Genomic DNA, 27,925 nt, shown 5'->3' on the forward strand with positions numbered 1-27,925 from the left:
TTTTTCAACCTGTTTAAAAATTAGCGATTTTATTGAGCTACCACCCCATGGAATTCGTCCATTTAAAGTGTACAGTTTTTACCATTTTCACGGATTTCTGCAGCCACTATCACAGTCATCTGGGAGTCTTTCCATCACCTTCTGAAGAAACTCTGTACCCTTTAGCTATCCTCCCATCCCATGCTTCCAGCCGTCAGATACCACTAACCTACTTTATGGATTCCCTTGTTCTGGGCAGTTCATATAGAAATATGTAGGTTTCTTTTATTTGGCATGTTTTTACGGTTCACATATGTTCAGCATGTATCAGTATTTCATTCCTTTTTGTGGCTGAATAACATTCAATTTTATGGATACAGCACATTTTGTTTAGCTGTTCATTAGTTGATGGACATTTGAGTTGTTTCTGGCTTTTGATTCAGCCACTGTTTTTATGGTAGATGTTGCATCTGGTGACCCACAGACCTGATCTAGCCTGCAGATGTATGGTGTGGTTTGTCCTGCATGGTGGTGTTTTAAACCATTTGCGCCAACATCTAAAAATTGGAGACTACATACTAATACATAATTTTAACTTTGTTGGGGGCGGAAGCAGGCAGATGTATTCTGCTTTAGTCTTCTAAGCCACAAGCGGTCCAAGGGGAGCAGGTCTTAGGTGGGGATCTCCACGTTGACATGGGGACTGGTCTGGCTGGATGTGCCCAGAGATAGCAGCCTTCTGATGGGGCAGCTGGCCCAGAGGCAGCGCATAGTGGGCAGGGGCTGCCACTGCACACTGCTGCTGGCGCGTGTCCGGGGCCGGGCTGGAGCCCCTGCCCTCCCGGCAGTGGCAGAGTGAGTGGGTGGTCTGCCCTCAGCCCTGCTTCTCTCTGGGCCAGACAGGTGGGCTTCGGTTTATAGCCTTGCAAGGGCCCTTCAGCACCAGCCTCAGCTCTTTTCAGCAGCTTGTGTCCAGCTGAGACATGCTGGGGCTCACGTTCTGTCTTTTAAACAATCTAGATGAGGATGGGGACTTGGTTGCCTTTTCCAGTGACGAGGAGCTGACGATGGCGATGTCATATGTGAAGGATGACATCTTCCGCATTTACATTAAAGGTAAGGGGCTGCTCTGGGGTGCTGCCTAAAGCCTAGTGCTCTCTGCTGAGTGCAGCTGGCTTGAGGTTATGGAGAAGTTCCTCCAAAGAAGGGGTGAGGAGACTGGGGCTCTTTAAGACAGGACCACAGTCATTACTCTGCTTGACCTGAGAAAGGAGTCTGTGTCCACCACAGGGGGTGAGGTTGGAGGGTCTCTGGGTTCACTCTTCTTGAGGGGGGTTCCCTCTTGATTGCGATCATGGGCCAGGGCAGCTTTGGGGTTTAGTTTAGTGCGGGCCAGGACCATAGCCATATGGACACAGCTCTCTGGTGCGTTGCTCCTGCCTGGGCCACACGTCCCCAGGTCACAGGTGCAGGGATTGGAGCCTCTTAGCAGGTTCTGAAGCTGCTTTGTTACCGTCAGTTGAGCACCTGAATTCCGGGTGGGTTCAGTGTCTGAAGGGTGGCACTGTGGGCCTTCTGACCGATGGCCCCGAGTGCGATTCTTCGCGGCTCACCGAGAGTCTCGGCTCTCCACCCTGCCTGCAGAGAAGAAGGAGTGTCGGAGGGATCAGCGCCCCTCATGTGCCCAGGAGGTGCCCAGAAACATGGTGCACCCCAACGTGATCTGTGACGGCTGTAACGGGCCCGTGGTGGGGACGCGCTACAAGTGCAGCGTCTGCCCTGACTACGACCTATGCTCCGCCTGCGAGGGCAAGGGCCTGCACCGGGAACACGGCAAGCTGGCTTTCCCCAGCCCCATTGGGCACTTCTCTGAGGTGAGTGGGGCCTCCCTGTGGGTGGGCGCCGGGTAGCAGGAGCCCCCTGACTGGCACCACCTTACCCCTCTGCCTGCCCCTTCCTAGGGCTTCTCTCACAGCCGCTGGCTCCGGAAGCTGAAACATGGGCACTTTGGGTGGCCTGCCTGGGAGATGGGCACACCGGGGAACTGGAGCCCACGTCCTCCTCAGGCAGGGGATGCCCACCCTGGCCCTGCCACGGAATCAGGTGAGGATTGTGTCTGCTGGCCTCTGAAGGGTGAGATGTGAGGGCCAGCAGAGCTGGAGGGCTTTCCCTGTGTCCTGAAATCCTGCATGCCTGTGGCTGGCCTAGGCACTTCGTGGCCATTCGTGCATTTAATCCTCATAAAATCCTGCAAAGTGCAAGCATCATCTCCATTGTACATCTGGGAAAACTAGGTGCCTCGGTGCTCAAAGCCACTAACGCACCTGCCCTGGTGGCCCTCACATGGAGATTCGGGAGGTCCCTCCAGCACCTGCGTCTCCACAGTCTGCTCTCTTCTTCTTCATGCTAGTTGTTCGGAAAGTCAGAGCCAGATCTGCTCAAGTCTTGTAAAACAGTTCCCAAGTTAAAAATTTACACATAGCTTGCATTCTGAACTTTTAGATTCTAGTTTTATTCTGATTTTATTACCACGTCCTTTGATTTACCTTGTCTTTAGGGACAAAGATGAGGGTATTTGTTTGATTTGAGTAAATAATACTTTTTGGGGGGGAGGGGTAAATAATACTTTATACTGTGTGTACAGAGTTTCTAGGCACCAGGAATGTAGATGAAGGGGGAGTGGTGTGAAAGACAAAGGGGCCCAGGAGGTGGCCTAGAGAGGGGGAGAGAGGGAAGCAATAGAGTATAGGCTGCTGGGACCAGGCCCCCGGAGTAGGGCTTCTGGGACAGACAGGACTGTGACAGGTTTCAGTCATTGAGAGAGATGCTTTGAATTAAAAGTATCTTTGTTTTTTGAAACCAAAGCCTCTGGTCCATCGGAAGATCCCAGTGTGAATTTCCTCAAGAACGTAGGGGAGAGTGTGGCGGCTGCCCTCAGCCCTCTGGGTAAGTGCCCCTCCTTTGACATCAGCAGAGCATTTGGTAACCAGAGTGCAGGTGGCTATTCTGTGGCTTTCAGTTGGGATACTGCAGAGGAGGGGCAGCTGATGTGTCTTTGAGACCAGTAAGGATTCGTTGCTTCAGATCAATCAGTCTTGACCAAGTGCTGCACCACAGGCCACTTGAGGTTGAACTCCCTGACAAATTCTTCAGCTTTCCACACAGAGTGAAGTGGAATCAGCCAAGAATCAGCCAGAATTTGGTTGGGTAATCCCACTAGGGAGGGTGACTGGGCTCAGTTTAAAGGCTGCCCTTCATCTTCTTCCTGCTTGTCCTTTGGGAGAAGACCAGTCCGTATTTCTCCTTACTTGAGCCTTGGGGTTTCTTTAAGGACTTAAGTGAGTAGTTAACTGAGATGGCCATATTGCTTTTCTTCCCTTTTTTGCAACCTCCAACCTTGCCTGGTGCTTCCTAAGAACTGGGCTTGTGCCAGTGCCAGAGAGAAAGGAGTAAGGGAGGGAGGTTCTCGTGTCCACTGCTGGATTCCCAGTGTGCAGGCCCAGGGTAGGTGTCTGGGTGGGTGAGCTGTGCACCTTCATAGTGTGACCTGGCCCAAGGCTAAAACCTCTAAAACTTCAGAAAGCACTTGCTGGGTTGTGGCCATAAGAATCAGCTGATGAAGGTGACTTACGATGGATCCATGATATCATCTTTGTGACTGCAGTGGCGGGAAGTGTCTACGTGGTCTGTCCAAAAGTTGTGTCCAGTGTCTGAAAGAATGCTGTAGCAGGGTCCCCAAGCTCACCCACCACCCGCCCTGTGGCTCACAGAGCATGACTGCCATTGCTTCCAACCTGAGGTCATTTCTGCTGACAAAGCAGCTTTGAAGTAGCAGTGACATCTTGGCATTGCTGCTACATGAAATAGCTCAGATCTCACATGGTTTCTGTATTGGAGTTAAAGACTCTTGAGTGAGTGAGGAAAAACAATTGCTATATTTAATGCTTTCTAAGGAGGGTAACTGGAGAAAGACATGACAACCCACTCCAGTACTCTTGCCTGGAAAATTCCATGGACGGAGGAGCCTGGTGGGCTACAGTCCATGGGGTTGTGAAGAGTCGGACATGACTGAGCGACTTCCCTTTCACTTTTCACTGTCATGCATTGGAGAAGGAAATGGCAACCCACTCCAGTGTTCTTGCCTGGAGAATCCCAGGGATGGGGGAGCCTGGTGGGCTGCCGTCTATGGGGTCGCACAGAGTCGGACACGACTGAAGTGACTTAGCAGCAGCAGCAAGGAGGGTAACAGTGGAGTAGTGATGAAATAATTGGGAGATAGGTTATTCCTAAACTCTGCCACTCACTCAAGACATAGTGAAGACGTAGTAGGATTTTAAGTAATCCCAACTAACGGGTTGTTACTTAGAGGCCCACAGAAAATTTTTCTTTGGAAGATAGTAAATGGACAGTGGTTCTCAAGTCCACTGAACATCAGAATCACCAACGAAAGGTTGGTTTTTATTTGATTTTAATTTTTTTTTTGTGGGAGGGTATATATTTTGGTAGATGTAAACTATTAAAACGGATTATCCTGAATAAAAAAGTTTTCTTTTGAAAGAATGAACAAGATAACTTGGGAAGTCACAAAACCACGTCTACATTCAGGTAGGAGACTTTAAAACAGTGAAGAGTTCCAGGTCCCTTGATTCGTTAAGTGGGTTTTGGGTAGGGCATGAGGGGCCTGTGTGTTCTGAAGGCTTCCCAGGAGACTGTCACACTTGCTCTCCATCCTGAGACCTATCTGAGTGGATTCTCCATTCAGGATACCAGGGAATAATTTTAGAAGTGCTCAGAGGTCTTTGGCAGTAAGAATTAAGGCCTTCTCAGGTCTTTCAAAGTGGATGGAGTGCTTTCTGCTAACTCAGGAGGAGTCTGGAACCCTACAAAACAAGTTTCATTGGAATGTGTTTTTGAGTAGCTATTGAAGACAGCCATTCGAGGAATGGATTAAACTCTCTTTGGAGTTACGGGTATTTATTTTCCTTTCTTTTGAGGAACTAACAGGATGACTCAGTCTACTAATTGCCTAGAAGGGAACGTTAGTTCCAAGAGCAGGGGCCCAGAGGGAGGTAACCACTAATACCTCTCAGAGGGCAGTCTGTGCAGTGAGTCAGCGACTAAAACGTTTTCTTGATAAGTGTGATAAGTTTTGTGATAAGCGGCACTGTGAGAGCCAGCTGAGCAAGAGCATGAGCCCAGGGCTGTACTGGCTGGAGGTCACAGCCACTGACACCTAGGACTTAAAGCAGCAGGGCCGTGGAACCTTCCACAAACATCCCCTACGCAGAGGCTTTGGCTAGCAGGGCAGAGACGTGGTACAGTCTTTTAAGCCCTGAAGTCTCAGATTATCATCAAGTTGGAAAAGCTAGTTCAATAATCTCAGTAATCCATTACAGAAGAGTTGCATCATTCACCCATTTTAGAAAGTATATAGGTGTCCATTGTACTGTTCTTCTGTCTTTTCTGATTATTTGAATGTTTCATAATGAAAACTGCAGGGGAAATGGAAGAAGGAAAACAATGTAAATATTGCAGATAGGGGTACCAGTTGCTAAGCCTGCTTTTATTTTCTCTGCTTGCTCCTCATACTCTACTAAAATAATAGTGAAGGGGTTAAACAAAATAAGTAAAGCAACATGGATCATGAAAAAGGGAAAAAAGTAATGGAGGACAAGATAAAACAATCTCATCAAACTTTGGAAGATGGAAAATGCATGGAGGAAAGTAACCAAGGTGGGATAATCTGAGGATTAATCCTGGTGGCCCAATACAGGATGAAAGAATTCCAGAGAGAGAACAGCGTAAACTGAAGGCAGGAAATGGACAAACACGAGACGGTCTCTTGGCACTAGGACACTAACCTCTGGATTAAAAAGGGCCCCAGATGCCTTGGACAAGGACTGAAAAAGACCCCATGCCGGAGCTTAAAATTGTCCTGTCAGAACCCTTGGGGCAGAGACTCCTGAAACTCTGAAGGCTGCTGTAATAGCTTGGGAACTTAAGGAGCACATTAAGAGCTAGAAGACACTGACTTCAAAAGTCTCATCTAAATCTGATTTTCAGCCTTGAATTCTGTACCCAACTAAAATGATCAAGTGTGGGAGCAAAACAAAGTTGTCAGGAATGAAACTGACACAAGGTCTTAATCATCTTACCTGGGCTTGAACTGTCTCTCTGGCCAAATAAAGAAACAAGCCCAGAATGAAGAAAGATGGTGGGTACTGGAAAATGGTGCCCACCAGACGAGAGTGACAACGGTAGTTGCCAGGATGGAAGGAAGGCACAGGTGCTGTGCCTCTGGTCAGAGAGCTGCCTGTCCAGGCTGGAGCTGGAAGCTCCATGCCTGCCTGGGATGGTCTCCAGGGGAAAAACCAGAATGGATGGGGTATCTGATACACTTAATCTGTGTAGAAAACGCTACAGAGAAGCTGTGAGAGAATATGGGGAAAGTTACTAAGTGAAAAAGAAAGCATCGTTACTGCTATAAATACAGAAAACTCTGAGGAAATAAGCCCACTCCTTAGCCAGCAAAGAACACTATATATATAGCGGCACTAACATAAACACTGAATATTGTTTTTACCAAAATGTGAGTTTTTGAAAGGATAGGGGAAGTGTTGATCATCTAGAGTTAGAAATAAATGGTAAACCTAAGTAGTCAGGAAAGACAGAAAAAGCACATTGTCAGTTAAAAGTTGTCTCTGGAGGGTGGGCCAGGCTGTGTGGTGGGGGCAGGGAATCTATATTGCTTTCTAAATTTTATTGAAGTCTGCTGCTGCTAAGTCGCTTCAGTCGTGTCCGACTGTGTGTGACCCCACCAGGCTCCCCCGTCCCTGGGATCCTCCAGGCAAGAACACTGGAGTGGGGTGCCATTTCCTTCTCCAATGCGTGAAAGTGAAAAGTGAAAGTGAAGTCACTCAGTCGTGTCCGACTCTTGGCAGCCCCATGGACTGCAGCCTACCAGGCTCTTCTGTCCATGGGATAGTTGATTTATAATGTTAATTATACTGTATAGCAAACTGATTCAGTAACACATATATGTATTTTCCATTATGGTTTATCATAGGATATTGAATATGGTTCTCTGTGTTATACAGTAGGGCCTTGATGTTTATCCATCCTATAGTCCTTAAAATTTTTTACATTTACCTGTGACTGCACTGGGTCTCCTGCTGCGTGCAGGCTCTCTTCAGTTGGGGCGAGTGGGGGCTGCTGTCTAGTCCTGCACAGGCTTCTCACTGCAGTGGCTTCTCCTGTGGAGCATGGGCCACAGAGTGCAGACTTCAGTAGTTGTGACACTCGGGCTCAGCACTTGCAGCTCACAGCTCCAGAGCACAGGCTCGGTGGTTGTGGCACACGGGTTTAGTTGCTCCGTGGCATGTGGGATCTTCCCAGACCAGGGATCAAAACCATGGCCCCAGCGTTGGCAGGACGATTCTTAACTATTGGGCCACCAGGGAAGGCTCGTTCTTTTGAAATTGCTTCATTCTAAGACATGGGGCGTGTCCTTGGAGAAAGTAAAACGAATTATAACATAAACCCAGTGAGTGTGCCCTCCCTTCCCTTCAGTGAGCATGTGCCCAGAGTGTGAGAGATTGGAGGTGGACACGCCGTCTCATGGGTCACACAAAGCTTGCATGGGCTGCCTGCCTAAGCAGGGGTAGCGTGTTCAGTGTGCGTGTTTTTCACATCACTCGGCGCCTGCACACAAGTGGATGCCTCAAGTGAGGCCAAGAACGTCCTCCGCACTGCGGTGCAGGTGGCTCTGGCTGGCTGTGTGGCACAAGCTCTCACCCTGTTCTGAGGGCTTGGCCATGTCTGCTGTGCAGCTGCTGTCCTGCACGGTGAGGGGAAGCAGAGTCTGTTTACGGACTTGGTGGGTCTGAAGCTGACCTGGGATGACGTTATTAATCAAGTGTTTGTTTCCCCACCGGCTTCTAGGCATTGAAGTCGATATTGATGTGGAACACGGAGGCAAGAGAAGCCGCCTGACCCCCACCTCTGCAGGCAGTTCCAGCACAGAGGAGAAGTGTAGCTCTCAGCCAAGCAGCTGCTGCTCTGACCCCAGCAAGCCAGACAGGGACGTGGAGGGCACAGCACAGTCTCTGACGGAGCAGATGAATAAGATCGCCCTGGAGTCAGGGGGTCAGCATGAGGCAAGTGCCCCCCTAACACATCCGGAGCTTCTCCCAGCACCTGAGTCACAGCCCCTCCCTGGCACTCACACGGCCAGCAGAACCCATTTCCGTTGAGTTGTTGGTGGCATTTAAGTTGTCCTGTGAACCCTCCACTAGAACTCTGTAAAGCAGAAGGACTCTTGCTAGTCCTGCGTGCCCTGTCTCTCGCAGAGCTGAGACTGTGGTCAGGTGGCCTGTTGTTCTCATTCTTGTGCTCACTGGGGCTTTGTTTCAGGAACAGATGGAGTCTGATAACTGTTCAGGAGGAGATGATGACTGGACTCATCTGTCTTCAAAAGAGGTGGACCCGTCTACAGGTGAACTGCAGTCTCTACAGATGCCTGAGTCTGAAGGGCCAAGCTCTCTGGATCCTTCCCAGGAAGGACCCACAGGACTGAAGGAAGCTGCACTGTACCCACATCTGCCACCAGGCAAGGGATTTCGGATTGTTGTGTATTACTCCCTTTTCCATTCAGAGCCTCCTATCACTTGCTTCTAGCAACACAGATAGGCATTACCTTCTCTACTGCAGGGCTTGTCTATTGATGTCAGAGAAATCTAGGAGTTGGTTTTGTCCTCTGCGTCTATACTGAGCCTTAGTACGCTCAGCTAGTTTTAGTAATTTCTAGAACTTAACCCACAGACCCAGAATTATGAAGGCAGATGTGATATGGCGGCAGCACTGGCTCTGGGCACTGCCACGCACTGCTGAAAGTGGAGTCGGAGTCCATCTCCACTGTTTGCTCATCGCAAGTGCTAATCTCGGAGCAGGGGTCACAGTCACGGTGCCAGTAGGAGCCAGGCAGGAAGCCATGGTGTAGAGTGGGTGGTGTGGAAGGCAGCAGGGCCGGGTGGAGAGTGGCAGCCTGGAGGACACACACTGAGTAGATGAGGCCACTCACATCCTGCTCTGCTTCATCACTGTCACGTGGCGGGGCGTTTAAAACGTTATTCAGCTGGAAACCCATCTATGCCCCGAATTCAGCCCTTGGGCTGCCAGTATTTCTCTTCTCTGCCTTGAAGTGGAGAGTGGCAAACTATGGCCTATGGGCCAATAATGACTTTGTCATTTTTATGATGGTTGGAAAAAAGTCAAGATGGGAAAATGAGATGAAATTCAAATCTTGTGTTCATAAATGTAAGTTTTACTGGAACATAGATAGCCATGCTAATTTTTTACCTATTGTGTGGCTGCTTTTATACTTCAACAGCTGAGCTGAATTTTTGTGACAGAGACCAAATAGCCTGCAAAGCAGCTTAAAATATTTACTCTTGATTTTTTACAGAAAAAGCTTGACAGTCCCTGCCTTGGAGGGTCCCTGTGAGGATTAAGACCTTGTAAAAGGGCCAGGTACAGGTCACATTTGGGGCGCAGTGCCTCTTCCTCATAGCTGTCATTACTCTTTCTGGCAGAAGCTGACCCCCGGCTGATTGAGTCCCTCTCCCAGATGCTGTCCATGGGGTTCTCTGATGAAGGCGGCTGGCTCACCAGGCTTCTGCAGACCAAGAATTACGACATCGGGGCTGCCCTGGACACCATCCAGTATTCAAAACACCCACCACCTTTGTGACGATGTTTGCTCACCCATTCTGTGTCCCCTTTCTTGTCTCATAGTCGTGTTGAGTTAGTGTAGAACCCCAGTGCCTCTAAGTCCCAATTTCTCATCATTCTTCTTTCAGAATCTGGGGGGTGGGGATGCACAAAGCCATTTAGGGCAGTAGAACAAGTGACACGGGGGGAGTTCCAAGGGTGTGAGTGCGGATTCTGAGAAACACTGATCAGCTTCCCATGGATGCTGGCTCCTTCCAGCCAGGGGACCCCGCCCTGGGGCAGAGCGAGAGACTCCTCGCTGGGGAGGACGTGGAGACCATACTGCATCTTATCCGTACTCTCCCTGCAGGATTACACCAGCAGTCCAGAAGAGATCTTGCCAAATGGCTTTCTGCTTTTTCTTTCTTTTTTAATGACTATAGGACACTGATATGTAACTGATTTTCTGCTAGAAGTTTGATATCCTCTGAATTTAGCTAAAGGATCACCAGCATTCACCCGGGGTGGAAGAGGCTGTCCTGTAGCGATTACAGCTCAGGACTGTGGCTAACATCTGAGAATAAAGAAGGGCTGACAGAGGAACTGATGTTGTTCAGAGTACTGCCTATTTCATAACCACTGTAGTTACTGTTTCCAAACCTGTCAGCTGCTTTTAAAGTTAAGAAAATCGCTTTGTAACCATTCTATTTGTAAACAATTTTAATTAAAGGTATAAGCACTTTAATCAAAGATGGTACAAGAGGTAATCTGTTTGATGGTCATATTTATCATCGCTTCTTGTAGTTCCCATAAGTCATCCTTAGTCCTACTATTTGAAAGCAACCTGGGGAACCCTGTTTTCAGTGGCACAGAGGTCACTGAATTGAAGGGTTCATGTGACAAATATGTCTACGTGAATAACATACTAGTTTCAACTCACAGATCGTCATCAAAGTCCTCTCCAGTTTTAAAAAGGTCACACAGACGCATGAGTGAAGAACGTGCCTGCATCCCTTTGACCAAGGGCACACCCTCTGCCCAGGGGCCTGTGCCCTGTGACTGCTCAGGGATCCTCCCACAGAGCCACTTGGGCCCAGGCATGGGAGTGTGTGTGGTCTGAGGAGACTGGCGTGCACCAGGGAGCCTGCAGAGGCCTCCTTCCCTTGGAGTCTGGGCCCTGGGGGCCCCTTGCTCAGCCTGTGCTGCCTGGATTGGCCTGAGGCCTCTCTGCAGAGGGGTGAGGGGCTCTGTGTCCAAATGTGAGCTGTTTCCAAGACACTGTTCCCACTTAGACATGGTCCTGACCTGCTGGGCAGGACACGGTGGTTCCCCCCGGGGAACAAGCTCCGTGGTGTCCAGGTCCTCACGACTGCTGTCTCTGCCCTTCCCTGCCAGGCCAGCACGGTCCTGCAGGGGAGACACGAGGTGATGGCACGTTCACCCTTCAGAGGAACAGGTGCCCAGCAGCCTCAAGGGACAGGGAGGAGTGGGTCCTGGGCCTGCGCTAGTCTTGGATGGTACCTCTGGGCACTGACAATTGCTGCTCCGTGTTGTCTACTATCCTGTAGGCTGGTAGGCCAGGGATATGCCTTGATTTTGAGATGAAGCAAAACACAGCAAATAAATGCCCTCTCTCTCACTCCAAATTCCATGACTAGGCTTTCCAAAAGAGCAAGATGTTCTCATGTGGTCAGTGGATCTATCTCATGGGACCTTAGAATCAGATGAGGGAGTGCCTGGGTGCTAGCAGGAAGGACCCTACAACCGTCTGGAGACACCATGCGCTCATCGCCAGGCAGGGGGAAAGCTCTCTCTAGCCGTGTCGAGGGTTTTAAAGCTGCAGATACGGGATGTGACTGCCGCTGGGGCCTGGCTTCTCCCTCTCCCTCAGGAAACAAGGGTTCACTGCAAAATGAGTGCCACTGCCTACAAAGGAGTGTGAAAGCAGTGACAGGAGGGGCCCCCAGGCAGCGTGGAAGAGGCTCTGGGCAGCTGTTAGTGATCAGAGGCTGCCAGCTCTCGGGCTGACTTGCTGTGACCTCTTTGGACCTATGCCAGCCTTGATTCCTCACCTTCAAAACAAAACAGGCTGGTGGTGAGCATTAGACAATGCAGTTAAAATGTTTAGCCCAGGGACTGGTACATCAGTAACTGTCACATTCATTATTCTCTAATTTGGAGACTGAGCGCTATACCCTTACCTGGGGGTCACAAAGCTAGTTAGTAGCAACACCAAGTTTGATCTCTGCCTCTTGGCTTTGAATGGTGCTCTCTCCTACAGTCTGAAGCTGGTCAGGTCAACCCTGGCCTATGTTGGTGCAGCACTGACACACGCCTGGCAGAGTTCCTCTGTCTGGACGCCTGTGGCTCCCATGACAGCATAAAGCAAAACCCTCGTTCTGCGGCCTGGAAGGTATGGTGGGGTCTGCTAGGTGTGAAGCATCAATAACAAGAGCAGGTCCTGGGTGAAGAGAGTGCCCCAAATTCACAAGACCCACCTGGGTAAATGAAGGTGGCAGTTCCTCAGAAATGCAGGGCAGGTCCCAAGTTGAACAGTCTGGCGAAGACCTGGCACCCCATGTAGGATGAAGAGGACGGGCCTGATGCAGGAAAGTCCTACTGGTCAACCTCGCTGGTCTCCAAGGCATCAAATTGCCCTTTTGACCCAGTTCACATCAGTAACAGCAGGGAAACAGTGCAGGCCAGAGAAGGGAGTTGGCTTAAGACATAACAAGACACATGGGAAGTTGGACTCTGGGGCCAGGGGGAGGGTATAAGTCTTTTAATAGTCCAAAAAACAATAAAAAGAATCCAGCATGTGCTCCATGGCCACTGGGACACTGACCTTCAAGGACTTCAAGGTGACCTCACAGTTTCTGGAGTCCTGGACATGAGGGCCACATAGAGGCTGGACTGTGCTCTGGTTCCATTTCCTGGCAGAGAAAATGCTGTCAAGAATCTAGTCCTGGGACTACCCTGGTCCACTGGTAAAGACTTTGCATTCCAATGCAAGGGTGCAGGCTTCAATCCCTGGTCAAGGAGATCACACATGCCTCCTGGCCAAAAAACCAAAACATGAAACAGAAGCAATACTGGAACAAACTCAACAAAGATTTTTAAAATGGTCCATATAAAAAAAAATCTTAACAAAGTAAAAAAAAAGATCCAGTCCTCCTTGTAATAATCTATAATGGAAAAGAATTTCAAAAAGAATACATATATGCACACATATATGTATTATTACTACTATATATATATAACCAAATCACTTTGTAAACCTGAAACTAATGCAACATTATAAATCATCTATACTTCAGTAAAATTAAAAAAATACAACCTAGTCCTACTGTTGAGCAGTGGTCTGATCCTGACTTGGTGGTCATCTGCTCTGACACCTTGCCATCCCTTATAGCTTCCCAGATGGCTGCTCAGCTTCTGCCTACTGCCAACAACAGGATGCCCAATGACATCCAAGGCAGTCCATTTCTCTGCTCTATAGCTTGCAGTTGCTAGAAAGTTCTTATTTTGAACTGGAATCTACCTCCCCAAAGCATCTGCCCTGGAAGAGCCACCCTAAACCTAGATGAAGTGGTCTCTCAGAAAACTCACTGAAACGCAGGTTAAGCTGAGAGAGGAGACCTATGACAATCAGGTCTTTCCTGCTCTCAGCTAAAATCTCCCAGGCCCATTGGCTTCTCTGGCCACACTTCACTTTGTCAACCTTGCCCCTGAGTTCCTCCCTGAGGTCAGCGCAGTCTGGATGTTCTGAATTAAGTGAGACTCCTAAGAGGCGCCTCCACTGGCATTTTGCTCAGCTCCCACCTCTGCGCCTGGTGCCCGGCCTGGCCAGGGGCCTGTGCTGACGGTGCCTCCTGGCTCACAACCCTCAGACTCCCTGCCAACCATGGAAGCTGCCTGTCCGTCCCCAAACCACGGGGCAGTTAGGTGGGGGTGGGTGAGGCTAGATTGGTGACGGGCTTGGCACCTTTTCCTAGGCAGGCCTGTGCTGAACGGAGGGTCTGGCTTTTCTGTCTCGGATGAAGGCTGACTGTTGAAACACACTCCTCCTCCTTTCAGCCCCAGTTCTTTGGAGTCCCTTTCCAGATACTTCAGCCAGCGGTTCTTTGAGGGCTGGAGTGTTTCCTACAGAATTGGGAAGTAAATTTATTTTCAAAAGTAGGCACCTTTACTGAGAATCCCCAGTGCAATGCTGAGGCCCAAGGGCCTCAGGACCCATGCCTACACCACCACCAGGAAAGGAGTTTGACCGGCAGGTCATGGGAGAGAGATGTCCTGAACAGAGCACCCTGGCACACCCCTGGGGAAAGCTTCAAGACACAACTTACCAAGACCTTTGCGAAGGTCCACACTCCCTGGTCCAGTGGTTTCAAATGAAGATGAAGGCATGAAGATGCTCATTAAAGTGTTACCAATAATAGCAAATATTTATAGTAGCAGAAGTTTGGTAAATGCCCAATAAGAAGGGAATAAAAGGTAAGTCGCTCAGTCGTGTCGGACTCTTTGCGACCCCATGGACTGTAGCCTACCAAGCTCCTCTGTCCATGGGATTTTCTAGGCAATAGTACTGGAGTGGGTTGCCATTTCCTTCTCCAAAAGAAGGGAAAAAATATTGGCAAATCCACTATCTTCTGCAGATACTTTTTAAAAATGAAAATAGTTGAAAGCTATATAGCAACATAGAAGATATAAGTGAAAATTCCAGGATGATGCAAACAAGTATTTCTTACAGAAGTGATGGTGAAAGATTAGGTCTGTAAGTAAAGAAACTGAAAGGATAGACTGAAGCATGCAAGAGCTGATGTGTTAAAGTGGTGTGCTGAAGACTATCTCCCCTATTTACAATAAAAATACGAAGACAGCCTGGAGTGCAGACGCTGCCAGCATGATTCTGTGATCAAAGGCGGAGCTCTTCCAGAGAGCCTGTCAGAGAGTTGTTTGCCCTGTCCCTGGCAGGACAGTGATCTTGTACCATGGCATCCTGGACGTACCAATGGTGTCATCTGCTCAGCCCCTGGAGCTCTGACACACTGCCCACCCAACACTGAGCACCTACTTTGAGGCCTCGGGACAGAACGGCAGCACGTGAGCCTGCTGTGTGGCTCCATCTAGAGAAAGGGGACACGGCAACCCAGGCACTCGACAACAGCATCCTTTCCCCGCCCAGGGTGCTTTGGAACAAGGGGAGGAGGACAAGGAGGTGAAGTTCAAGTTAGGTTCAGAAGAAAAAGCCAAGCAGCCAGAAGAAAGAGCCCTTTTCATAGTATTGCAAGTATTTGTTAACATGGCTGTCTACACACTTATAAAAGGGAAAGGTTTATTCATTTTTGTATCCCCTGCAGCTTTAAGCCAAGTTTTCATCAGTCAGTGACATCAACATCTGTTTACAGAACAAATGATGAATGAATGAACGGAACCTCCTGGTGACAGAGCCGGCTCAGGCAGCTGGGCTGAGGTGGTGCTGCTGGCTTACCTGTGGACTTGCACGGGCAGCCTGCCAAGGACCCACGTTTTCTTCCTCGTTGGCACTTACGGATTCTCCCAGAGACCTTAGGGAAAGATTGTACAACTGTTCTTTGTAAAACGACCGGGAAGATGAAGGACAGTGAAGATGGGAACAGTAGGATGCACAGACTTAACAATGGCTATCAAAGCCTGCTGAGGGGAACTTATTGATTGAACTTATCTCCGTTGTTTCGATGTGACTTGGACATCCTCCAGCGGTTCAGAAGGCAGCTGCTGCTGCTGCTAAATCGCTTCAGTGGTGTCCGACTCTGTGCGACCCCATGGACGGCAGCCCACCAGGCTCTGCCGTCCCCGGGATCTCCAGGCAAGAACACTGGAGTGGGTTGCCATTTCCTTCTCCAATGCATGAAAGTGAAAAGTGAAAGTGAAGTCGCTCAGTCGTGTCCGACTCTTAGCGACCCCATGGACTGCAGCCCACCAGGCTCCTCCGTCCATGCGATTTTCCAGGCAAAAGTACTGGAGTGGGGTGCCATCGCCTTCTCCGTCAGAAGGCAGAGGGACCATCTGTTCCTTGGAGCAACAGGAAAAGTAACACAGGGCAGAAGGGGCGCTCTTCACTCAGAGACCAGAGCTGGCATCATGGCTTTGCCAAAGACTGGCTGTCACAGACTGTGTGACTCTGGGTACATCACTGTATCCCAGTTTCCTTACGTACAAATGGGGATAATAATGCAAGGGGACTGTGAAGATAAATGAGACAACACACGTGCACCTGCCCTGCTCAGGGCCTGAATAGAGACTAATTCAGCTGAACTCTGACAGTCCCTCCCATCAGCAGCAGCGATGTCCCCACTGCAGAGGGTCATAGGAGTGTCTTTACAGTTGTGTGGTATCTCAACCGCTACGAGATAAGGCCTTTTCCTCAGTCAGATGTATCTTCACCCACCCTCCCAGGGATAGCAGGGGTCTTTCATCACACAGAGAGCACAGTGAGGTGCCGGAGCCTCTGCAGCCTCGAGTGGAGCCGGATGGCTAACTAAAACACGCATTGTTCAAGGGCTGAAGGCTAGCACTGAAGCCGCAACCACCCATGTCCGACAGGGCTGCTACCTCACACGATCACAATGGAACTCTCTCTACTGACCTACAGTGGAAACCCGAGTCCACCAAATGTGGGCACCTCTATGTCAGTTTCTTCATTTGTAAACCAAAGCCAATGATCCTCATGGGGTGACGAGCAAGATGAAATGAGGTCATGCATGTCAAATGCCTACACTGGATACCCCAGTCCAGCTGAGCAGTGTCCTGTCTGCTACTGACCAGAACTCTGCTCACCATACTATGATCTGGGAACTCAGCTCCATCAACTACAGAACCTCTCTCTGCAATATGAAGGTATGGTCTGTCTTCTCACTTCTATTGTTACCCTGAGAACTGGGCATCTACTATTTCTCAGTAGGTGATTTCTCTTTTCTCCAGCTACATTTTAGTTCTTCCCTTTGTTTTCCATGTTCTGTAGTTTCATTATGTTGTTGTGTCAAAGGGTGGATTTCATCTTTTAAAATTAACTTATTGACATATAATTTATAATTAACCTACCCTAAAATGTACCAAATTAAGTGTTGGTACATCAGATGAGTTTGGTAAATTATATTTTTGAAACTATTACTCCAATCAAGATATAGAAAATTTACTGATATATAATTAGCAAGATTTAGAAAATTTTCATCACCCTAAAATTCCCTTATCTGCCCTTGTAGGTGAGAACCACTCATCCTTACAAGTATCTGGTCTTTTGTGTCTGACATCTTTCACTTAGCAACGTCTCTGAGGTTGGCCCATGTCATTTTTGTTGCTGAGTAGTATTCTACTGTATGAAAATACCACAAAATGTATATTCAAAATCACACTGTCTTGATTGCTGTGGAGTTACACTAAATTTTGAAATCAGGCTGTAGAAGTCCTCCAGTTTTGTTATCAAAATCGATTTGGCAATTGCATTTCTATATAAATTTTAGGATCAGTTTGTCAATTTCATAAAAAAAAAACCACAACTGCTGGAATTTTGACTGGGATTGAGATGACTCTATAGATCCATTTAGGATGAACTGACATCATGACAATACTGAATGTTCTAATCCATGAACATATTTCATCATTTAGATCTTTTTAAAACTTCTCTCAGTAAAGTTGTGTAATTTTTACTGAAAATATCTTGCACATTTTTGGGTTATATTTATCCCTAAGTATCCTATTTTTTGATGGTATCATAAATGGTATTTGATTTTTAAAATTGTTTTCCAACTATTCACTGCAATTATATAAAAATAAAATTTAGTTTTGTATGTTGACCATGTATCCTTGTGATTTTGCTAAATTATTAGTTCTAGTAGCTTTTGGATAGGTTCATTAGGATCTGCTACAGACACAATGTTTTTATCCAGTTTGGGATTAGATGCACTTCCTGAATCTAAGAATGTGAGCCCTTTGATTCTAGAAAAAGTTCTGTTCATTTCTGCAAACACTGCCTTTTCCCATTCTTTTTATTATCTCCTGCTGGAACTCGTCTCTGTGCCTTTCATGTCTCTGAACTTTCATATTTTCTACCTTTCTGTCTTATTCACATTGACAGTGTGAATCATTTCTTCAGATTTATCTTCCATTTCACCAATTCTCTCTTTAGTTGCACTTAATCGGCTTACTAAGTCCACTAAACTGTTTTTAAAAAGACTTACTTATGTACTTACACTTTGGCTGTGCTGGGTCTCTGTTGCTGCGCTTGGGCTTTCTCTGCTTGTGGTGAGCGGGGCTCCTTCACTGCGGGGCGTGGCTTCTCCCCGCGGTGGCTTCTCCTGCTGCAGAGCACAGGCTCTAGGCGTGCAGGCTCCCTGCATTGCCGCCTGTGGGCTCCAGAGCACAGGCTCAGCAGCTGTGGTGCAGGGCCTGAGTGCTCCACGACACGTGGGATCTCCCAGTACCAGGGGCCGAACTAGTGTCTCTTGCGTTGCAAGGCGAAGTCTCAACCACTGGGCCAACACGGAAGCCACTAAACTTTTAATTTCAGTGACCAAACTTTTCATTTCTACAAACTTTTTGGTTGTTCTTTAAAAAAGTGGTTATTTTTTAAAGTCTCTTGCTCTTCCTATATCAACCAAACTCATTTAATTTCATTAAATATATTAGACATACAATATTATGTATTCTGAACTCTTTTTGGATCTGACTTCTCTGTCATTTCTGCTGTCTCTTGCTCACGGCGACATGCTTCCTTAAGTAAGTTAAATGATCTTTAACTTTGGGTATATGCCACTTGGAATTTTATATATCCTTTGATGCCTGGGTTGAAGCTGTATTGCTCCAAAAAGGAGCTACATTTATCTCTGCTTCCTGGGACAATTTAAAAATCAGTTTGAAGGGCTTCCCTGGTGGCTCAGTGGTAAACAATCTGCCTGCCAATGCAGGAGACATGGGTTTGATCCCTGGTCTGGGAAGATCCCCCGGGTCATGGAGCAACTAAGCCTGTCTGCCACAACTATTGAGTCTTGTGTTTTGGAGCTTGGGAGCTACTAAAGCCCACGCACCCTAGATTCCATGCTCTGCAACAGGAGAATCAGCCGCGACAAGAAGCCCACACACTGCCACTATAGAGAGCAGCCCCTGGCTCGCTGCGACGAGAGAAAAGCCTGTGCAGCAACGGAGACCCAGCACAGTCGATAAAATAAACTAAGTCCTCAGCTTGAGACTTTTCACACGGCATGTGTAAAAGGGTGAAAGGTCACATGACAGCATCTTTGTGTTTACACAATCCTGGAGCAGTGTTTCCCCTCTTTAGCCAGTGCCAAGGGCAAGACAGGCTGGGTCAACCTACCTCGGAGGGGTGAATTTCTAGGTCATTTGTACACCAGGGGTGTAGTCCTCTGGGCACTCAGCTCTATGCGGTGGTCTCCGACTGACCTCCCCACGCTGGCCAGACTTTGTCTGTCTCCTGCCCGCCTCCCAGCTACATGGAAGCTGCAGGGCAACAGGTTTCAAACGCCCCAGCAGCCCAGCTTATTCTCTGGATTTTGGCTTTTGCTTCATTTTTGATCTCTGATGGCTACTTACCTTCTTGTCATCTCGTCAGTGCCTTTAAAATATCGTGGCTGGCATTTTAAAATTAACTTCAGTGGGAAGATTGTTCAGTATCTAATTGCCATGTTGTTAGACATGGAACTCCAAGGGATTTCTCCATCATATACTCCCACCATCCACTCGAGATGAAAACAGGGCCAGATAACCAGGCCTCCCTCAAACTATCATACCTGAGTGACATCTCCGAAATCTGTCCCTGCAGCAGGTTTAATTTTTGGACATGGCGTCTACAGTCAGCACCAGAGCCCTCACCATAAGCCTGAGAAACAAACATAGATATGAGTTTAAAAAGTATTGACAGAATGCTGAGAAACAGACCCATTCGAGACACAACTCAGGGAGGGTAAAAATGTACTGTGCAAGGCCTGAAGCACCATGCAGGAACTCAAACAATGATTGCCATTTCTGCAGGGATTTATAAACTAACAGTCTCAGTGACTAATTTCAGTCAATCTGGCTGCCCACCATCACCCTGAATTTTACATGTCAAATCCAAACTCAACCCAAACCCCACACAAATTGGTTAATAAACATAAGGAATTCAGAAGAGAAGTAACGCAAATTGCCAATAAACATGAAATGATACTTAACCCTCACTCATAATCAAAACAACATAAAACAGACGAGATACATATTTTTCACTTAGTAGTCACTCACTTGTTCAATACATATTTATGAAGTACCTATTATGTGCCAGGACCTGAACTAGGTAAGGACAATACAAGAGTGTATAAGCATCACTGTCATCACGGAGCTCTGCAGTGTAAGAGACAGATAACAAGCACAGAAGATACCTTTACGGCCAGCAGATGGTGAGAAGCGCTACACAGGAAAGCAAGGCAATGCAGTGGGCGTGGGCAGAGGGGAGACACAGTAGGTAATTTTACACGAGGTGTTCAAGAGGTCCACGAGTGGATCACTGAGAGGGTAACATCTGAGCACAAAACAGGAAGATAAGCGGGAACAAATCATGTAGACAGCAGAAGCAATGAAACAGAAAGGAGTGCAAACACCTTGAGCCTGGCATTTTGGAGAAACAGCGAAGAGGCCAAGTGGCTGGAGTTGAATGGTCTAGGGCAAAGAGGGTCGGAGATGAGGTTTGAGGGTGCAGGCTCTGTTAAAGGAAAAGTCAGCCTTATGGGCATGAGATCTGCTCTGCTCTCTTTCTTGAAATTCTTAATAATCTCATCTTTGAACCTGTGTTGTATAAGTGAAGTCTGATGAGATGATGAAACATGCTTCTAAGTCGTGGACAGCGAATGTGCCCACCGTTCTTTGCCACTCTGTTTGCACAGGGCATGCCCAATGCCCCAGCGGCACAGAGTCCCAGTGAGCCCGCAGGGCGTGAGAGCCCAGTGAGGCTCCAGGCATGGGTGGCGTGCGCTGCCTGTGCCTAAGTCCGGGAGGGGCACCTGTGCCTGAGGGGCCAGGGCTCCCAGGGGGACCAGAACCTGCTTCAGCTGCAGAAAGAAGACAAGGGTATTCCACTAAAAGCATCAACAACCAAGTAAACCTATCATATCTCTTCTTACCCCTATTACCTCCCTGGAATAGCCTGCGCTGAAAACGCCACCACAGAAAATGGGAGAGAAGCACAATCCACAGTTCCTCTTCTTCTCGGTACTTCCTGACTAATCAGTGAGTGGAAGGTTGAGAGTGTAGGTAGAATGTGTGTGTGTCAAGCAACGAGGTAAAAATAGTTGAGTTAATTTTGTGCAACATCTCCACTCTTAAGAATAAAATATGTAGGCATATATGAGCTACAAAAGAAAAACTGTGCAATTTTGATCATTCTACATGTGTACTAAATGCTCTTATATGATTCTGTATATGTTCCACATACGTACTAAATGTTCTTAGCATTTAAAACCAGTGTTGCACAGTCTAAATGGTATTGCACTATTTAAATGTTAGCTTTTAACATGTTAAAATGTTGGTTAACACTAGCATTTAGTTAGTTTTTCTTTACACAGGAACAAATCATACAGTAAATTAAAAAAATACTAAATAGGGACTTTCCTAGCGGTCCAGTGGCTAAGGCCCGAGTCCTATCCCTGGTGGGGGAACTGGATCCCACACGCTTCAACTGAAAGACCCTGCATGCTGCAACTAAGACCTGGAGCAGTCAAATTACTTAATAAATAGAAATAAATATTTAAACCATTAGTAAATAAAAAACATTAGGAAAAGTCAGGAGATCATGAAAGAAGGGCTTAATATTTGGAACCTTTAATAGCAGTTTTTTTCTGCTTTTGCAAAGGGGCCCCGCATTTCCATTTTACACTGTCTCCTGCTCCGTCCAGGCCCTGTCTGAAGGCACATATATGTTACTCCAACCTGGAAGGTCTGACATGATCCTGCGCATGTAGGACCCTTTGGCCGTGGTGCTGAGACTGTGTGGCTGAAACAGGTGACCAGTCAGGAGGGGGCTGCAAATACCGCGGCAACTCAGCCCACTGTGATAACAAGTGGGCACAACGTGGGTACGCTGTGACTGCATTTGCTGAGGGATCACGTGAAGAGTATAAAAGAAAAAGAAGAGTCAGGGATGAGTTCAAGGTTTGTAGCCCAAACAACCAGAAAGAGAGACTGGGCAGTTAAGAGATGGGGATGACTGTGGGAAAAGCAGGTAGGTGAAAGGGAGGGGAGGGCTCATTTGGGAATATAGGTTTGGGGTGCTTGTTAGATATCCAGCAGAGAGGTAAGTGGCTGGAAGCACATACAAGTTCACTGGCAGGCCGTGGGTCTGACACAGACACTTGAGAATTGTCAGACTGTCTTTTCTCAGACCACTAAGGGAATGACTGTAGCTAGAGAAGAGGTGAAAAACAAAGCAAAAATCTGAGTCCCAGAGTACTCCAAAGTCTAGAAGACGAGGAGATGGGAGAAACTGGCAAAGAGGACTGAAACACCAGCTGGGAAGACGGGAGGAAAACCAGGGGCAGGGCGACTGGAGTCCAGGAGAAGACTCCAAGGAGGAGGAGGAGGGGAAAAACTCTGACAAATGCCGCCAACAAGCCACGTCACCTGAGGACTGAGAACCAACCCTTGATGACTTGGACATGAACAATTTTAGTAGACTGGTGGGGAGTGAAATCCCATTTTGGGCAAGTTCAAGTGAGAATGGGAGGAGACGAACTGGAGAGAGTAAAGGCAAAATTTAAAAAGACTGATAACTGACTTATGATTGCCAAGAGGGAGTAGGGTGGGGAAGGGCTGGACTGGGAGTTCAGGGTTAGTGGGTGTAAACTATTACATATAGAATGGATCAACAATAGTGCTCTACTGTACAGCACAGGGAAGTATATTCAATATCCTGTGATAAACCATAATGGAAAACATGAAAAAGGATGGATGTGTGTGTGTGTGTGTGTGTATACACACACATACAGTTTCTGCAAATAACTGCATCACTTTGCTGTACAGCATAAATGAACCCAATATTGTAATTCAACTATACTTTAGTGAAATAAATTGAAAAATAAATTCCCAAAAGACTGACAACTTATGTATGGCATAACTGGGAGGGTGCGTGCTCTCTTGCATGGCAGAAACTGTTCTCTGAACGCTGAAATGCATTCTCTCCTCATCTGAGAGCAGACCAGACTACACTTTCCAGTTTTTCTGGCAGTCAGCTGTGGCCATGAGACTAGGTTCCTCCCACTGGAATGTGAACCACTTCCAGATTCTTCCTGGGTAGCGTCTTCCTCATCTTGCACCTTCAGGGGCTTGCGGCAGCAGGAGATAAGCCTCAGGGAATAACAGAACCTCAAGATGACAAGTGCCAGGGGCCCCCGAATGATCACACCAAGTACAGCTGCCCTGCTGATCTCAAACTCTCCCAGGACTGTTCAAAATAGCAAGAGAAACAACTTCTATTGTGTTAAGCCACAATCATGGTGCCTGTTTGTTAATGTGGCCTAGTCAGTCCTAAGCCATATGCCACTGCATAAGCATGGGAGGCGCTGAGAGGAAGGCAAACCTTCCTCAAGAATTCAGAAATACAGGCTGATATCTAAAACATGTACAGTCATCAGCCAGCCTCCTGACTTCTGAGACCCCATCTCAAGGTAGGCCTCAGCTGCCCTACTCACCGACAGATGACCTAACTGTCCCCACTCCTACCCATCCCAAGTGACAGGACCAGAGGTGGATATCTGAGTCAACCATGTCAATCAGATTATTTCTCCCAGGACTTTATAACTGGGATTCAGCTTTCAGTTGGTTTGAAATGAGATTCTGTGGTCTGTGAGTGGAGTATGTTACTGTGATCTGGAAAGAGAGAGAAAGGAAAGGAAAGCTAGAAAGGGAGAGGAGGAGGGAGGTACAGTGAGAAACTCTGTGAAGGGAGGAGGAGGGAGGGAAAAGAAGATGCTTGTGTGGCTGGCAGCTCTTCAGGTCTTGGGAATGGTTCTTCAAAGGGTCAAGGGCAGTTCTTCCCCTTGATCCCCACAAGATATCCCAGTACCTTGCCAGTGCATTTTAAATTTTGCTGAAGTGTTTTTTCCTATAATCTGCAACTAAGAGAACCTTGGTTGAAAGAATTCCTCTGATTTAACTTGTAGGAATTTGTCCTAAGGAAATAATTGGTCCAGTAAAGAAAGAGGTATTTGTAAGAAGCTTCACTACAGAGTTCCCTGGTGGATTAGACAGTAAAAAATCTGCGTGCAATGCAGGATACCTGGGTTCAATCCCTGGATTGGGAAGATCCCCTGGAGAAGGGAATGGCAATCCACTCCAGTATTCTTGCCTGGAGAATTCCATGGACAGAGGAGCATTGTGGGCTACAGTCCATGGGGTCACAAAGAATCGGACATGACTAAATGACTACACTTTCTTTTACTACAGAGTTGTTCATAATAATGAAAATTAAAATCAACCTAAGTGCCCATCAACGTGGGGCTGGTCATTTATTCATTCAACAGACATTCCTCGAGCGAGCACTATCTCACAGGCACTGTGCTAGGTACCAAAAGTATACAGTAAAATGTCGAAAAAAAGGGTATATGTGTGTCCATCAACAGATGAATGGATACAGAAGATGTGAAGTGTGTGGGTGTATGTCTGTATATATAAATCTAATGGATTATTACTCAGTCATAAAAATGAAATATTGCCATTTGCAACAACATGGGTAGACCCAGAATGTATCATACTGAGTGAAGCAAGTCAAAGACAAATAGTATAGGATATGACTTATATGTGCAATCTAGAAATAATACAAATGAACTTATTTACAAAACAGAAACAGACTCACAGACATAGAAAACAAACTTATGGTTACCAAAAGGGAAAGAGGGGGAGAAGAATAAATTAGGAATATGGGATTAACAGATATACACCACTACATATAAACAAGGATTTATTATATAGCATAGGGAACTACATTCAATTTCTTGTAATAATTCATAATGGAAAAGAATAGGAAAAAAAATATGTATAAGTAAATCACTTTGCTATATACCTGAAACTAACATAATACTGCAAATCAACTATACCTCAATTTTTTAAAAAATGTATATAAATAAAAGAGGCAAAGCGTTTACTCTCAAGGACCTACAGTCTGAGACGGACAATACTCACATAAACACACTTGAATATATTTCTGATGGGGAAGTGAGATTAACTAGGGGATGCCTCAACAACAAGCACACAGAGGGAAGCAGGTCTGGATTGTTTCAAGGTCAGAGGGAAAAGCCCCTGCAGCTGAAGGACGAGAATGATGCGACGAGGCTGCAGAGGTAGAATCAAGGGTTGAGCAGGTGAACAAAGGGCTCAGTGAGGAGACTGTGGTATTAGAAATCAGGTGGGTCAGTAAGAACAGACTTGGAAAAAAACCGTAATCTGGGTGAAAAAATTGGGCTAATAAGAGCACTTACAACATGCTCCCTTCAGTCCATGTGCTCTTTCACCTCCTGACTACCTTCACACCCTGCTCGTCCATTCTCACACCCTTGGATCCCTAACAGCTGCCTGTCCATCCCCGGTTAGGTCTGATTACTCTTACAGACTCTGCACTCTCCTCTCATTATACTCAGTTTAATTTTAAATTACATGTGTGGTTTTAGTTTCTCTTCCCCTTTCACAAGGGCAGATCTGTACAGGCAATAAGGACACCTTCTTACCTTTCACTGTTTCCCATGCCTACACATAGAAGGTACTCAGTAAATATTGACTGACTGAATAAACAAAGGAAGGTCACTTTCCAGGCACCGCTCCATCCACTTCACTTCCTGAAGGAAGATGATCTTAAGGAGCAGGAGCTCTGTATCTAATGAACCTGAGTCAATAATGGAACACTGGGTTCCATGAGAAACACACTTCTGCATGGCTGGGTCCTACCTGCTTTCTGGTAAGGGTATTAGACACCCTGCTTCTTGGGACTCACCTGCAAAAATGACTGCTTCTTTCCACAAGCTTTGCATGTCCACTTGAGACTCTTTTTCACCTATAATGAAATTTCAGAAATAGAGCTACAATAATGATTTGAAACAGTTGGAACTGGATCAGAAATAGTAATTTAAAGAGATCAGTGGAAAAGAATAGAGTCTAGAAACAAACCAACACATGTGTGAAAATTTAGTATATTATAAAGGTGAAGAAAGAAGAGCCTATTTAATAAGTGGTTCTGGGAAACTGGGTATGCATATATTAATAAACAAAATCAAATTAGATCTCTACTATCTGTTATTCTCAAAAAACTCCATAACATTTCAAGTCTTGATAAATCTGACTAGATGGGGTGTCTCTCAACATAATAAAATGGCTTACTTCCAGCTCTAAAGCTGCAGAATCACCATGAGCAGTCCCATGAAAGTCAAGAACAAGTCAAAGATTTGCACTATTATTTACTGTCTTTTCGGATGTGCTAACCAATAGAATTGGAAAAGAGAAAGTAATTAAGAGGTATGAAAACGGAGGGAAAAAAACTAACCTTATTTATGAATATTATGATTTATTTCTTTAAAACTGAAGATAATCAAATGAAAAACTACTAAAACCAGTAAGACAATATATTAACATAGGTGCTAGGTAGAAAATGAATGTATCTTCAAAAATTAATATTGTTTATAAGCAAACATATAGTTAGAAGAGATAATGAAAGAAAAGTCCATTTATAATGGCAACAAAGAAAATGTTACCAAGAGGCACCAAAGGTGCTTTAACAGGTGGAATGAGGGCTTCCCTGGCGGTCCAGCAGTTAAGAATCCGCCTGCCAACGCAGGGGAGACCATTGACCCCTGGTCCGGGACAACTCCACAGCCTCAGAGCAACTAGGCCTCTGCACAACTAGACCTGTGCTCTGCAACTACTGAAGCCTGCCCCACTACAGCCCACACTCTGCAACAAGAGAAGCCAAGGCAATGAAGACCCAGCGCAGCCAAAAGCAAATTAATACTAACAATAAAAACTCTTTAGAAAAGAGATAGCATGCTTAACATCATGGAGATGTTTAGGTTGATTCATAAAAATAAATACAATTGAAACAAAAATCATCGGGTCTTTTGGAGAACTACCTAAAAGGATTCTAGAGAGGACAAACAACATCTATTACAAATTTAAGTGGGTATAATCCTAAGATTCTACTTTTCAGCATCTACTTTCAAACACCATAAAACTATTGTGTACTTTCTATAGCTACATATGCAAGTAAGACGTGCAATAAAAAATGATAAAAGCTCTGGAAGGACAAGCAGTAACTGACTAGCTCTGAGGGGCTAGAAAGAGCGAGGGAGAGAGAGAATACGGTATAAAAGGATCTTTGCAATTGGACAGGCCTAGCAGAGGAGCTTTGGAGAAGGAAATGGCAACCCACTCCAGTGTTCTTGCCTGGAGAATCCCAGGGATGGGGAGCCTGGTGGGCTGCCGTCTGTGCGGTCGCACAGTCGGACACGACTGAAGCGACTTAGCAGCAGCAGCAGCAGCAGAGGAGCTTGGCCGGCTAGTCCTCGGGGTCGCAAACAGTCGGAAGCGACTGAGCACGCCTGTACTGGGTCTTCCTAGTAGTTCCAGCTAGCGGGAGCTACTCTAGTTGTGGTGCCAGGGTTTTTCATGGCGGTAGCTTCTCTGTTGCAGAGCATAGGCTCTAGAGCTCCTGGACTCACAGCTGTAGCTCATGGGGCCCAGAAGTTTTGGCACATGGGCTTAAGCGCTTGGAGGCATGTGGAATCTTCCCCAACCAGGAAACAAACCCCTGTACCCTGCATTTGCAGGCGGATTCTGACCCACTGTACCACCAGGGAAGTCCTGGTTTCTACAAATCTTACATCCAAAAAGCAAAATGCTCCCCAAAGGCCACAACAACGGGTATGGAGAAGTGACATCAATAAAACCTAATTCTCACAACTGATACCACCACTTGTCCAGGCCTCAAGCACACTTCGCAACCCCACGAGACTGAGCCCATGTCTGCGAGCAGGGCGTGAGGAAAAGGTCTAGCCTCTTAAGGCTCCACCTCATCCCGCCCGCCATCCCCGCGCTCGGGGGAGGGGAGGCCCCACCTGGTGAGCCTGGAAAAGGCTGCAACAGCAGCAACGAAGGACCCGCGCCTGCTGAGGAGGTGCCATTGCGACCCCTCCGCCCCCGCGTCTTCGCCGGCTTCCGGTCCGCCGCGGCCCCGCCC

General features: G+C 46.9%; 2 protein-coding genes across 7 annotated transcripts in view; one reads left to right on the forward strand and one right to left on the reverse strand.

The window, feature by feature from the left end:
• SQSTM1 (sequestosome 1) overlaps positions 1 to 10,437 on the forward strand; it is a 69,619-nt gene extending 59,182 nt beyond the window's left edge. For both annotated transcript variants that reach the window (XM_027548456.1, XM_027548457.1), the window contains exons 2-8: positions 1,000 to 1,095; positions 1,624 to 1,853; positions 1,941 to 2,082; positions 2,845 to 2,925; positions 7,921 to 8,135; positions 8,392 to 8,587; positions 9,570 to 10,437. In XM_027548456.1, coding sequence (XP_027404257.1) covers positions 1,047 to 1,095; positions 1,624 to 1,853; positions 1,941 to 2,082; positions 2,845 to 2,925; positions 7,921 to 8,135; positions 8,392 to 8,587; positions 9,570 to 9,727 — 1,071 coding nt within the window. In that variant the 5' untranslated portion in view covers positions 1,000 to 1,046 and the 3' untranslated portion in view covers positions 9,728 to 10,437. The remainder of the gene's footprint in view (positions 1 to 999; positions 1,096 to 1,623; positions 1,854 to 1,940; positions 2,083 to 2,844; positions 2,926 to 7,920; positions 8,136 to 8,391; positions 8,588 to 9,569) is intronic.
• MRNIP (MRN complex interacting protein) lies at positions 10,384 to 27,916 on the reverse strand. 5 transcript variants are annotated; one of them, XM_027548459.1, is made up of 10 exons: positions 27,804 to 27,908; positions 25,691 to 25,750; positions 19,473 to 19,561; positions 17,919 to 18,023; positions 15,179 to 15,266; positions 14,034 to 14,060; positions 13,673 to 13,830; positions 12,533 to 12,620; positions 12,186 to 12,287; positions 10,390 to 11,094 (listed from the first exon to the last, which is right to left on the reverse strand). In XM_027548459.1, exons 1-10 carry the CDS (start codon positions 27,867 to 27,869, stop codon positions 10,624 to 10,626), a joined length of 1,254 nt encoding a protein of 417 aa, XP_027404260.1. In that variant the 5' UTR covers positions 27,870 to 27,908; the 3' UTR covers positions 10,390 to 10,623. The 5 variants fall into 5 exon arrangements, with proteins under 5 accessions (XP_027404264.1, XP_027404260.1, XP_027404259.1 ...); XM_027548458.1 differs by having other exon boundaries at positions 17,919 to 18,026; XM_027548462.1 differs by lacking the exon at positions 17,919 to 18,023 and having other exon boundaries at positions 15,179 to 15,254.
• Positions 27,917 to 27,925: the final 9 nt, after the last annotated feature.

This window comes from Bos indicus x Bos taurus, chromosome 7 (assembly GCF_003369695.1).
Source record: "Bos indicus x Bos taurus breed Angus x Brahman F1 hybrid chromosome 7, Bos_hybrid_MaternalHap_v2.0, whole genome shotgun sequence".
Classification (NCBI taxonomy): domain Eukaryota; kingdom Metazoa; phylum Chordata; class Mammalia; order Artiodactyla; family Bovidae; genus Bos; species Bos indicus x Bos taurus.